This window comes from Pleurodeles waltl, chromosome 8, assembly GCF_031143425.1.
Source record: "Pleurodeles waltl isolate 20211129_DDA chromosome 8, aPleWal1.hap1.20221129, whole genome shotgun sequence".
NCBI lineage: Eukaryota > Metazoa > Chordata > Amphibia > Caudata > Salamandridae > Pleurodeles > Pleurodeles waltl.
In genome coordinates, this window is record NC_090447.1 from 1328333802 (window position 1) to 1328347450 (window position 13649).

The 13649-nt window shown below is 45.6% G+C and overlaps 1 protein-coding gene across 1 annotated transcript in view; it reads right to left on the minus strand.

The window, feature by feature from the left end:
- Positions 1 to 13649, minus strand: part of ACAT1 (acetyl-CoA acetyltransferase 1) — a 134079-nt gene that overhangs the window by 23857 nt on the left and 96573 nt on the right. The window contains exon 8 of the mRNA XM_069202324.1: positions 11656 to 11751. Coding sequence (XP_069058425.1) covers positions 11656 to 11751 — 96 coding nt within the window. The remainder of the gene's footprint in view (positions 1 to 11655; positions 11752 to 13649) is intronic.

Genomic DNA, 13649 nt, shown 5'->3' on the forward strand with positions numbered 1-13649 from the left:
TGAGGCCCTCAAAGCTGCTCTTCGTGCTGCGGCATATGTCGATATGGTCACATAATTTCCCTCCTACATTTGCCATACTGACTCCCTATAAGGTCCGAGTGCATTTTGCAACCATCTACCTGTTCTATAAATCAGTTCACCGACATGCTCCAAAATGTCTGCCTTCTTCACTTACCACCATGGCAGAACGAGAAGGCAGCCTGCGCACAAAGAGTTAATTCACAAATAACCCCTTTTTTCAGAAAGCACAAACATACCTCGCAATCCCTCTGTCTGCTCTAATTTTGTGTTGTTTTTTTCAATACACAATTCCAGTAACCGCATAAAAAGTAGAGAGGTAAGGTATCGTCGATGACTTGGGGAAAAAAAAACGTATGAAGGAAAACAACATCTGTTGCATTTTAAGGCAATTTACAGACCGTCCGTCGTAAGGGAATATCCGAGTTTCTTGGTGAAACTATTGGTGCCAAGAGACGAACTAACAGCTTTTACGTTTACATTTCAGTTTCCTTTACTGTTTAAACACAAAAAACGGTTGGGAAGTCCAGAGACCACCACACTGAATTAGGAAACGTAACATCTGACATCAAATGAATAGTGCACAGCGATTCTGCAACAATTTATTGATGGAAGGCAACAACCCTTGTGAGCAGAAGAGCTGGGAAATTAGGCAAATAAATACTGCGCAGATCTGAAGAAAAATCACATCTTCACATTTTCTTTTGCAACTCCAGTTGAATAAAGATATTGATGTGAGGGTTAGGACTTTGCTCATGTACGGTTTAATGAAGGCTGCTCTACTTTATACAGTAGGTTTTATTCCTCTAGGGCTGCAGTTCGTAACCTTTTGATTTCTGTGAACCTCAAATAAATCATTACTGAAATACGGTGCCCCCCTACTTAAAAATTGTTGGAATTCAGGGACATACTGTATCATTACTGAAGCAGGGGGCCCCGCTCTGAGAGATTCACAATTTTAATCTTAAAAGAGAGGTAAGATTTTTTTTATGTCTAATTAAAGCAACCCATCGTCCATACTATATTCTGTTTAATCAACTTGCACTGCCAAAATTAATCAATCTGAGGACACCAACTTAATTTGCCTCAAATTTCTCCACATTTACTGAAAGTTCTAAATGTTTCAGTTTTTATATATATTTATTCATATATATATATATACATATACATATACATATATACATACACACACAATTTATAAATCGGTTAATATGATTTCATTTTCTAGCACTCACAGACCCCTCGACCCCACCCCCTAGTGAGCTTCACAGACCCCCTTGAGACCTTGGACCACAGGTTAAGAACTGCTGTTCTAGGATAAAAACAAAAATCCTTGTTGAAAGTTTCACTTAGGACAACGGAATGGCTGAGGACCAAAATTGTTTTCCCTTTTGTTTCTTCTCTTCACCTTTAGTGAGTGGAATGTCCCAATAACTTTGTATATTCTTTCTGCGTTCCGGGAGGGTCTATAACCCAGGCAGAGGGCCTCTGACAATATGGTTAGCACTCGGCAGCAGTCTATTATTCAACAATACGGAGTACATCCCAGTGTAAAAATGAGAACAGGCAGACGGAAATGAGTTGGAACCTTCTCTCCCGCTCTTTCCGCGGCTCCCACGGTCTGTTATGAGGTGAGTGGGAGCTGCAGGAGGGAGCCTTCGTAATAATAATGCAATTTATAGAGCGTATAGCTACTTCAAATGTACTGTCCTAGAGCTAGTATCTTGCTCCCGTGAGAGAAGAGGACACACAGAGCTGTACCACAAATTAAAACCCACGGTTTTAGCTTTTTTATAAAAAAAAAAAAAAAGCTTCAGATGCAGCCTTTCGGACAGTAAAAGGAACAGAATTTCATATTTTAGGTGCCAGATAGCTGAAAGAATTGCCAGATTCGGACTCTTTTGCATTTAGGAATAATCGTGAGCTTAGCTTCAGCTGACCTTAGATTCCTAGATGGAACATATGGTTTAACCAGCGACTGAAGATAGTGGGGGCCATTGTTATATAGTGCCTTGTAGCAAAAGCTAAATGCAACTCTATGCCTCATCGGGAGCAAGTGCAGCTTACCAAGGGCAGCTCAGATGGAGTCACATTTAGGAAGGTTAAGCAGTAAACAGGCCATTGCATTCTGGACAAGTTGTAATCTGCTCAGTAGTGACTGGGATAAACCTACGTAGAGGACATTACTTTAGTCCAGCCTAGATGTAATCAGAGCTTGGGCTAGAGTTTCTTGAGCAGACACTGGCAGAAAATAGAATGTTCTTAAGGGTTTTTTTTTTTAACAATCCGAAGAATTTTCCCCATTAATGCAGTGATTTGATTACCAAAAGATAATTTATCATTGAACCAAATACCCATATTTGTTTACCCTGGACTTGGGGAAGGTAGAGGGCCTGGGCTATTGGGCCACCAGGCAGTGAACCAGATATCAGGCTGCTTACACAAGATCAGCACCTCAGTCTTACCTGCGTTCCATTTTAAACAACAGAAGTCCATCCTGGTGGCAACTTCCAAGAGACACAGGCATAGAGAAGAGGCCATTTGATTGCTGTTTGCAAGAGAATGATAATCAGCTTGTGTGATCCGCATATGACTTGATGGTAAACCCAGAGCATTCGATTACCTCAGCCAAAGGGCAGGCGAGGATGTTCAAGAGATGGGCTCAGGGAAAAACCCTAAGGCACTCCTTGCAGCAGAGGGAACAGGTTTGGAACCTTGGAAAGGTTTTTGAGAAAGGTGCATCCCTGCAAGAAAGAGGCAAACTAAAGCAGAGCCTGGTTGCCAATACCCCAGTTCAACAGTCTCTCAATCAAAATGCTGTGGGACAGAGTGTTGAAAGCAGCACTGAGATCCAACATTACATACGCCGCAGAATCGCTAGAGTCCAACATCTGGCGCACTGACTTGGAAGCCTGCAGCAGAGCAGTAGGGTACTTTTTCTCCACAATCAGTGAGGCAAGCGAACTAGAAGCAGGTTGGGTGAAGTTCACAAAGTGCCCTTTCCCCCTCATGTAAGTGCTGAAATAAAGTGGCAACTTGAGACATGTGCATTCTCACTTTGCACGATCTCAGTGTGCAACAGAAGCCTAGGGATCTCCTATTACTTTCTAGACTTCCCAGTGAGTAAGTGTTGTTATAGTTCAGCCACTTGGATAGGTCTAGGCAGGTACCCAAAGTGTCCCTCATGTATAGTTTGAAATTTGGTGTCAGCGAAGGACCTTCATAGTGCACATGCTCAATGTATGTGTCCCAGCCAACACCATTTTTCAGTGTGCAACCTCCGGGAATGCCTCTGCTGGTCACTTTCCTATTTGGACCAAAGCAGGTACTGGCCCTCACACTGAGCTTGTGACAATAATGCTGGAGTGGACATTTAATGGTGGGTGTGTCCATCTGCAGATGGGTCAAAGATTATATTAGAACACTGGAATGTTGGCAGCTCTACTCAAGACAATGGCGCAGCAGCTGGCTATAATTGCTTCTGTCAACTTTCCAATGCCTTAACCAGCAGACTCAAACTCCCACTCTCCTGCCTCTTGAGGATATGTGGTCTGCGAAGGGGAATGAGGGAGGTAGAGACTGTGAACAAGAGCATACTTTGAGACCCCCCTTCCCGTAGCTCATAGTGTCAGTGAATCTGCGAAGGAAGGGAGGGAGGGAATCTCATCAGCTACGGTACCTCCCTCAGTTTGCCCGAGACAAGGGAGAGTATGTCTGACTTCTGCCTTTTTTCACAACTTATGCTGTTACTGTCATGGCCCTGCACACATGGAAGCAATTGATCACATAGCAAAAGCAGTGAAAGACACTGAATCTTCGGAGGAGGGAGGGGTTGTAAACCCCCAGTGACTATAGAAAGACTGTTTTTTTAAAGTTTTTTTTTTTTTAAAAGGGGACATTCCATCTTCATGGGGCAGAATGTTCTAATAGCATTATAACCCACCAAGGCAGGCTAGACCAGCCATCAAACGCCCCCTTCCTCGTTAAAGGCCCTTGCCTTGGGCTCAGACCTATAACACTGGATAAGGCTTTTAATGGTCAGCATAGCCCACTACTAGGACCCATAGGGCTATAGAAGAGCACTTGAATATATAAAAACATCACTGAAAACAATAGAATGGCAAAGAGACAATAATGCCTGATACAACCTTTTGCTCCAACAGTCCAACGTTTCTGTTTCCTTTGGTGGGTGGAATGTTATAGGCTTAATGCATTAAGGTTTCCTGGCTGTTAAATGGCCTTTCTCCATTGTAGACCCTCACCTGTGGATACTTGTTGGAGATGGCATTTAACGACCAGAATAGCCCTCACTAGCATAATATAATGATATAATACACACTAGGATATTAAGAATGATACTGAAGACAGACAACAGAGGGCTTTAATGGCTTGCATAGGCCTTCTGCTCAAACAAGGATTTTTTTATTGGGGGTTATAAAGACATCAAGTAGGCAACAAGAGTAAAGCTTGTGTTGTCAATTATGTGGTTTTAAACCCCTGAAGTGAAAAACATCCCTGTTATTCAGTTACACATCCTTAATTCTATGTAATGTATGACACTGCCATTTCATCTCCCCTGCTGACATCAGCAGTGCAGACACAGAAAAGTAACGGGGGAGCCATACATAACATGGCCTCAACTGTGTACATCCCATGCCTCTTCTTAAACCTGGTGTCCAAACAGGTACCCCACCACCTACCGGCCACCACTCCTCTCTCACACCCACATTTTATAGATATCACTTTTCCATACCATCCCCAACATTACTCTTCCTCTTCCAAATAATAAACATAATTAACAGCTGGCGTCCTGCCACCCAATCCTACCATCCTTTGCATTTATTCTGCTCCATCTGCCCAATTAAAAAAAAAAAAACCAAAAACGTGATATCCGGCCATCTACCCCAACCACCCTCTGAGCCTCCCACCTTCTGCTCTTGCCTGCTCCCCACAGAGGAGACAGCGACAGAGGCCCTGCCTCACAGCCACTTCAGTACAGGTTTGAAATGCCTCTGAGTGTGCGGGGGTCCACACGGACAGTGGAATGTGGCAGTTAGAGGAGGGGACGCGCTCTCTGACGTACCGCAGCGGCAAACAACCATTTCACAATGCTGTTATGTGGTAGCAGTAAATAACCGGATTCAAGCTGGTATTCACGTTACTGGCTCTGTCTGCAAGAGCAATACATATTGATCCAATGTCCTTCAGTTTTTTTCCTGGTAAATTGATATCATTCTACCTTTCCAGGCTGGAATGTTCTAATATCAATATAGTATTCTCGGGCTCTACCAGTCATTGAAGGCCCTCCGCCCTGTTACTGACTTTCTTGCCCATGCTTTGGGACAACGACTTAGGTATAGGACTTTAATGACTTGTATGCCAAAGGAACAGTGGATATCTAACTGCAAACAACTACATTTATGTACCAGACATTACACAAGACAAGCCACCCCATCCACTGTGCTCTAACTAGGATGTTCACCTACTGAGTAGGAAGCTGGCCTGGTGTGTGGTGGACACCTATGGTGGTTGCACCTTATACCAGGTCCAGACAACACCCTATCAGTTAGGGTAACAGTAGCTAGGAAGCCAGGGCTCTCTAGTGGTAGCTGTGATGAGCAGCCAAGACTCATCTAAGAGGAGTGTAAAGAACTTGCAATACCGCAGTAGTCACATAGTAGCTTATCTCTCATGAAAGGAACCACAAAGTGTTGCAAAAATAAAGGTATTTTATTACAGTAACACTGAACTAGATTACTTATAGTCAGTCTCTCAAGTAGAGGTAGGCACACACTATATCTACACACAGTACGTATTAGGCATTAGCATAGAAAAGTAACAAGCATTGGCTAGACACAGGAGAAAGTAGCTAGGGCTCTATAGGAGAGCCAAACCAGATACTACAATAGTGGAATGTGAAGTCAGGTCCCTCACCCAAGGATGTTGAATAGTTAAAAGAGAGCTGGGGGAACTCAGGACCCCAAGAGGCGAGAACCTAGGTGACCCCCAGAAACCAGGAGGTAAGTTACCTGGTCTTCCCAAAGACTCACAAGGAGACTTGAAAAAGGAACTTTGCAAGAACATGACCAGTCCAGTGGAACACAACAGTGGATTCCAGCAGAAGAGGACTTGAAAGAGAAGGGGTCAGAGTCCAGTCCACACAGTGTCCATTGGGGAAGGAGCCACTACCTACTCTTCGGTGGATGAAGATACGGGTTGACGGTGGATAATGAAGGCCTGCTGTGGAGCCCAGGAGTTGAAGAGTCCCTGAAGTTGTCCTACGCCTGTCGCCGGGTCGTAGTGAGGTCAGTGGTAAGGAAGAACAGCAACAAGCCTTGGGAAATGGAAATCTAGGCCAGCTGAGGATTTGCAGATAAGAAGAGGACCAGCAAGGTCCAGGAGAGTCAACCCATGGAGGGGAGTCTGGGCTGACCGTCAGCAGTTGGGTGAGCCAGAAGAAGCAGTTGTATCCCCCTCAGGCAACCCACTGAGCAGGCACAGTAAGTTGCAGTGAGGCCTAGTCAGCACACCTGGCGAGAAGTCCCACGTCGCTGGAGTAGCAGAGGAGAGACTGTCCTTGCATGGCTGAAGTGCTGGAGGCTGGGGCTACTTGGAGCCTGAAGATCCCTCAGAGCAGGAGTCAACAAGCCTTGGTTGCTGCAAAGGTTGAAGTTGCATAGGCGATCTGTTCTCCAAGGAGAGGCAAGGGCTCACCGTCCCCCATGTTGGACAGAAGGTAGAGAGGACCACTCAGAACCACCACCTGTGTTTGAGGATCCCAGAAGCCAGTCATTGTTGCCTTGGGTGCCTGCGGATGCAGGGGAGTGACCCCTTCACTCCAAGGGAGATTCCTTCTTGCTTCTTTGGTGCAGCTGAAGTCTTGCCGACCCCAGAGGATGCAGCTGTGGAAATGCTGCAATTGCTGGAAGGAGCCAGGGAAACAATGTTGCAAGGTGAGGTCGTCTCAGGGGTTACAGGCTTGTTTGGTTTCTGTAAAGTCCAGCAGCGGTTCCAGTGGACAGGCGCAAAAGAGGTTGATGCAGAGAAGTCCTGGTGGAGACATGCAAGCCAAATCTGGGCCCACCAGCAAGGGAGTCCCTAAATAGCCCTAACAGGTTGCCTGGTCAATCTGCAAGGTGACCACCTAACAGAGGGGGGTCACTGACACCAGACATCTCTCCTGGCCAACCAGATGCTCTCAGGGGCCTCTGCACTTCTTCTTTCCAAGTTGGCAGAATCAAGTGGCCACCTGGAGGAGCTCTGGGCACCACCCGGGGGTGGTGCTAGACAGGGGAGTGGTCACTCCCCTTTACTTTGTAGGGTTTCGCACTAGAGCAGTGTAAGAAAGCAGCCCTTTTCTAGCTTGTTTACCCTCACCTTTGGCCTGTTTGTCAGTTTGTATTACTGTGCTCACTGAGATCCTGCTAACCAGGAGCCCAGTGACTGTGCTCTCCCCTCAAAATTTGGTTGCTGGTAACTTTTTATCCTCACAAGTGTAAGTCCCTAGTATGTGGTACCTAGGTACCCAGGGCATTGGGGTTCCAGGGGATACCTATAGGCTGCAGCAGTTATTCTGCCACCCATAGGGAGACCATGCAAAGAGTTCTGCAGGCCTGCCATTGCAGTCTGCGTGAACAGGGTGCATGCACCTGGTTTAACTTCACGTCACTCACCAGGTTACTGTAAGTCACCCCTGTGGTAGGCCCTCTCAGCCCAGAGGGCAGGGTGCAGGTGCATGTGTGTGAGGGCACCCCTGCACTAGCAGAGGTGCCCCCATGAACTCCAGCCCCATTGTACTGGACTTTGTGAGTGTGGGGATGCCATTTTATATGTGTACTGGACATAGGTCACTACCTATGTCCAGCTACATAATGGTAACTCCGAACATGGGCATGTTTGTTATCAAACATGTTGGAATCATACCCCAATACTGTTGCAAGTATTGGGAGTATGATTTAATGCACTCTGGGGGCTCCTAGAGGACCCCCAGCATTGCTACCACCAGTCGTACAGGGTTTTGAAAGCAACCCAGCTGCTGCCACCCCTCTGTCAGGTTTCTGTACTCCTGCTGCTTGATCTGATCAAGCCCAGGAAGGCAGAACAAAGGATTTCCTTTGGGAGAGGGAGTAACACCCTCTCCCCTTCAAAATAGGTGTTACATGGCTTGGTAGCGGTAGCCTCCCCAAGCCACTGGTTTCCTTTAAAGGGCACATTTGGTGCCTTCCGTGCATAAACCGGTCTACACTGGTTCAGGGACCCCAAGTCCCTGCTCTGGCGCGAAACTGGAGAATGGAAAGGGGCGTGACCACACCCCTGTCCATCACTACCCCAGGGATGGTTCCCAGACCTCCTCCAGAGGGTCCCTGGGTTCTTCTATCTTGATTCCAAGGTTGCCAGGGAACTCTGGGAGCATCTGAGTGGCCAAGCCAGGTGGGTGACGTCAGCCCCCTTTTTGGGCTATATAGGGTTTTCCTCTGGGGTGGGTCCTCAGATTCGGCTTGCAAGATTCCATCAGGACTCCTCTGCAACCTCTGCTTTGACATCTGGCCTCTGGAACCGCAACTGGGCCCTCCAGAAACCTACAAGCTGAAGGTCTATGAGGAAGACTCTTATGCAACATTGTATCCAGAATTCCTGCCAGATTTTCAACATTTACCCAGCTGCGCACCCTCTGAAGACTGCAACTCTTCAGCCTGCACAAGAAGAATGAGGAATCTCCCTTGGGGTGAAGGCATCACTCCCCTGTAACTACAGGTATCTCGCTCCAACGACAACCGGCTGTGTGGATCTCTCCTCGTCCTGAGTGGCGTGGGTCCTGCATCACGGGTGGTGGTCCAGAGAGTCACCCTTGGTCCTCTCTACCAGCTGTCACACTTTGGTGGTCGTAAGTCCTTTCCACTCCACGCAAGACAGTACCCCCATGCACCGTGTCCCTTGCAGCTGCCAAGGCTCGTTTGCTTCACCTCCAGGGGGAACTTCAGGAAACATGTAGCTCCAGCCCCCAGCACTCCCTCCTGCAACTCCTGGGCCTCTGTGTGGTCCTCTGGCGACGTGGGAGCACCTTCTATGGTGCTGCATGGGCTGCTTCAGTGACTTCTGTGTCCCTCTCCTGTGGGACACCTGTGGGTGCTGCCTCTGCTCCTGTGGGCCGCCTGCGATGTAGAGGGTCCCCTTGCTGGTCCCCGGCAGCACCCCTTTTCCTCCAACCGCAAGTTTGCCTCTGCCAAGGCTTGTTGGTGGAAATCCTTCACCGACACCCATCTGCAATCCAGCTTCCAGCATGGGACACCTTTTGCACGCATCAAGAACTCTTCTCCAGCTTCTGTGCTGCAGTGCTGACCCGTCTTCCTTCTTCATTAACCAACTCCAAAAGGTACCTCTGGGTGGGTAGTATCTCCTACTACCCCTGGACTCCACAGGCACTTCGTACTCCCAGCTCCCCTCTGCATGATTTACTTACCTAGGTGAGGGCCCTGTATTCGCATTCCACTTTCTCAGTATATGGTTTGGGCTCTCCCTAGGGCTACTATTGCTTATTGCTATTTTACACTGTTTCTAACCTTTTTATGCCTCTTACTGTTTATTAGTATATATATATATATATATATATATATATATATATATATATATATATATATATATATATATATATATATATATATATATATATATACATACACATACATTCATATATATATATTTACCTCCTGTTGGAGGGTTGCCTCTCTAGAGTTTTCTGATACTGTGTTCCAAAAATAAAGTACCTTTATTTTTGTACAACCAAGTGTTTTCTTTCTTGTGTGTAAGAACTATATGACTGTAGTGTTATTGCATGAGCTTTGCATGTCTCCTAGATAAGCCTTGGCTGCTCATCCACAGCTACCTCTGGAGAGCCTGGCTTCTAGTCACTGCCTGCAGTTCACTGAGAGGGGATACCTGGTATAAGGTGTAAGTACCATAGGTACCCACCTCACACCAGGCCAGCTTCCTACAAGCAGGGTCTGGGGGTCCCTGGACTGGTGCAAACCCGATAATGCAAGGAGGGCACCAAATGTGCCCTTCAAAGCAAGCCAGTGGTGTGGGGAGGCTACTCCTCCCCAGGCTTATAACACCTATTTCCATGGGAGAGAGTGTTGCATTCCCTCTCCCACAGGAAATCCTTTGTTCTGCCTTCCCTGTTAAATCTGGACAAGCAGCAGGAGGGCAGAAACCTGTCTGAGGGGCTGCAGCAGCATGGGCTGCCTGCAAACCCTTGACAACTGTTAAGACCATTATTGGGAAGTCATCTATGGAGCCCTCAGAGTGCACAGAATCCTGCCAACAATACTGGCATTAGTATTGGGGTATGTATTATTCCAACATGTTTGATACCAAACATGCCTAGGTTCGGAGTTACCATCATGTCGCTGGACCACAGGTAGTGAGTGACCGGTACAAGGATAAAATGGCTTCCCCGCACTTATGAAGTCCAATGCATTGGAACTGAAGTTCGTAAGGGCACCTATACTCATGCAGGGGTGCCCTCACACACGGGAACCTGCACCCTTCCCTCTTGGCTAGGAGGGCCTACCATAGGGGTGACTTGCAGTTACCTGGTGCAGTGACCAGCAGTGAAAGGTTGCATGCACCCCTCCATGCAGGCTGCAATGGCACGCCTGCAGACATAGGTTGCGTGGGTGGCATAATACATGCTACAGCCCATAGGGGACCCCCTGGTGTACCAATGTCATGGGTACCTAAGCATATTATACTAGGAACTTATAGTGGTACACCATTATGCCAATTGTGGGGTGTAAAGGGTACCAAATCAACCACATTTAGAGGAGAGAGCACAATAACTGGGGTCCTGGTTAGCAGGATCCCAGTGAAAGCAGTCCAAACACCCTGATAAACAGTCACAAAAATGGGGGTAACCATGCCAAAAAGAGTGACTTTCCTACACCTACCTTGAACACAACCCAGGCATAAAATATTAACAAGCATTTGCAACGCAATGGGTCTTGTGTTTGCTCGAGTTAGAGCTAATAGCGTTGTAAATTCCTAACTGGACTTTTCTTGGCACAAATTGAAAATGAAAAGTAAAACAGTTGACATAAGCGAGACAATTCAAAGTGCCACAGTCGCCATGAGCATAGGCACAAGAGAGAGACACAAAAGGAAAAAGGAGTGCGACCGTAGTCAAACGTATTGGCAAACGTGCAATTATCCATGTAACAGGGACGAAGGACAAGGCGGTAACAAAACCACCTCAAGGAGGGACAAACTTAAAGCATTTACCAAAGATAACAAAGGATTTTTAAAAGGCAAGCCCCTGAACGAGTGACAGCGATGGGTGTGTGGTGGGTGTGGTTAAAAGCCCGCAGAGATTACAACACATCAGAGCGCTTGCGTGCTCAACCTAAAAACAATTCCTTCATGTGGGATGAAAGTTCTCATCATTCCTCAAGAATATAATTATCTTAAGATAACACCCTCACCAACTAGCACATGATATATCTTTTTTTTTTATTTTTTATATTTGAGCAATTCAAACACAAAATGGCACACTTTTGATGGATTTGAAATGAATTATGCTAAACTATTTATTGAACAGGTCATTTAAAAATAGAAATATTTGTTTTCACACCAAGTGCTTACCATGCTCTTTTTGGAAAACAGCCTTAAGCTTTGGCACTTTACTGAAATCAACTCGTTTGTACTCTTCATCTTCTTGCACAAGTAAATCTGGTTTGCCTGAAGCATAAACAACAATTTTAATTAGCACAGAACATCTCACATGACACCTATGTAGCAATTATGCTTAAAAAAATAATGTACCGAACGCGACAGGAATCTTACATGCGCAGAACAGCTTTCAAGCGAGCAGAATTCAAGATTTTAGGCACACAGTAATTTCAATATGCTTTTGTGCAATACAATTTATAGGTCATTTAAACACACATTAGGGAACAAACTACTAGCTTTTCTACTTCGATCCTAAATGTAATTGAAAAACACAGATGAGGGTCTTGAACCACAAGTACTTCAGTGAACAGTAGCAAAGAACAACATCCATTACGCGAAAAGTGAACAAACATCAAAGGAAAAAAGTATAATACGACGACTACTAATGATAATATTAACAACTGTCGAGCCTGGATCATGAAATATGTATCCATTTCTAGTCAATTCAAACATTTGAACAGACGTAATGATATGCAAAAGCAATCCCTCTTCTTCCAAACTGCATCTCGACACAGAGTCCAATCAGAAAAAAGACTTGCAATCTTTTAAATCATAGTCGGTAGGGACCTTTCGCACAGGCCACTATAAATTTTCTGTCCGATTTGAACTGAAGAGGTGCATACACAATAACCACAACTTTAAGAATATCTTAAATTCTACCTTCCACCTACAAAATGTATACACCTTTGCTTGCCGAGACCTATGCAACCCCAAAACCACCAGTTCAACCAGTCACATGACCCACTTTATCCCCCTAGTCAAAGATGCTGAAGGTGCTGGCAGGAATTGTATGTATTTTAGTGGTATTTGTATAGAGGAAACCTAGCCCAAAGGCAGGTGTACTGTATAGGGTTCAAGGAAAAGGTACACTCAACAAGTGATTTGAGTGATAACTGGATTCCAAGAGCAGAAGTGTACTGCCATTGTATCATGATGTAATGCATTTTTTAAAGATGCTTTTATTAAACTCTTTCTTAGAGAAGAATTGTGGGAGGCCTTTGAGGACAAAAGGGTGCCATTCCACATTCCGGGTGCATACACAAGTTGTCCTGTTTTCTCTTTCTTTTTCACACAGCTTCTTCTCCAGCCTGACGGTGTCCTGACTGAAGATCTGCCGAGAAGTCACCAAAAATGGAGGTCGTGTCAGCCAAATAAACCGGGTGAATGGAGATCAGAAGTTATGACCTAATCTCAAAAACATGGTCACAATCTTGTATATCCTACAACATGTAAATATAGACAACCTGACATCATGTGGGAATGTAGAATTAGAAAAAAAGACATAAGCATTATCTGGGTGGGTGTTAAAATGCAAAAACAACATGAAGCTTGCATAAACATCATTCTCGACCTGACCAGGGGAAACAGCGTAGTAGATTTCACCACAAATTATTTAGACAACAACCAGGCAAAGGCCTATAAGTTGACTTTTTGCCTAACAACTGTTGTGCCTTTCATCTGAATCTGTCCTAAATGGTTTTAGTCTTCAGAAAATGTGCCAAGTTCTAGAATAGATCAGATGGTGCCAGCACCAATGACAGTGTCACTTGAAAGGCTTCTGGCAAAGGAAGTTGTTCAACTGGCGCCAGAACATTCATCATGAGGATGGTGAGTGGTTGACCAGGGTTGGGGATGGAGCCACTGGTGGATCAGAGACCCTGAAAGTTTCTTGGAACCGATAGGAACACCAATGGGCACTCTGGTACAGCAAAAGACAGCCAGCATGGCCTGTGTGAAGGAAACATTCTGTGCAGGGTCAGCACCAGGAAATGGACTAGAGGCATGCCTTGGGGAACGTCATTAATCCTTGGATAGATTTGATCAGTCCTCAATGGATGATGACAACAAACAGGATTTGCTTGACCATTTTCTTAACATAAATTAGTTCACATGGTGTGCTTCAAGAC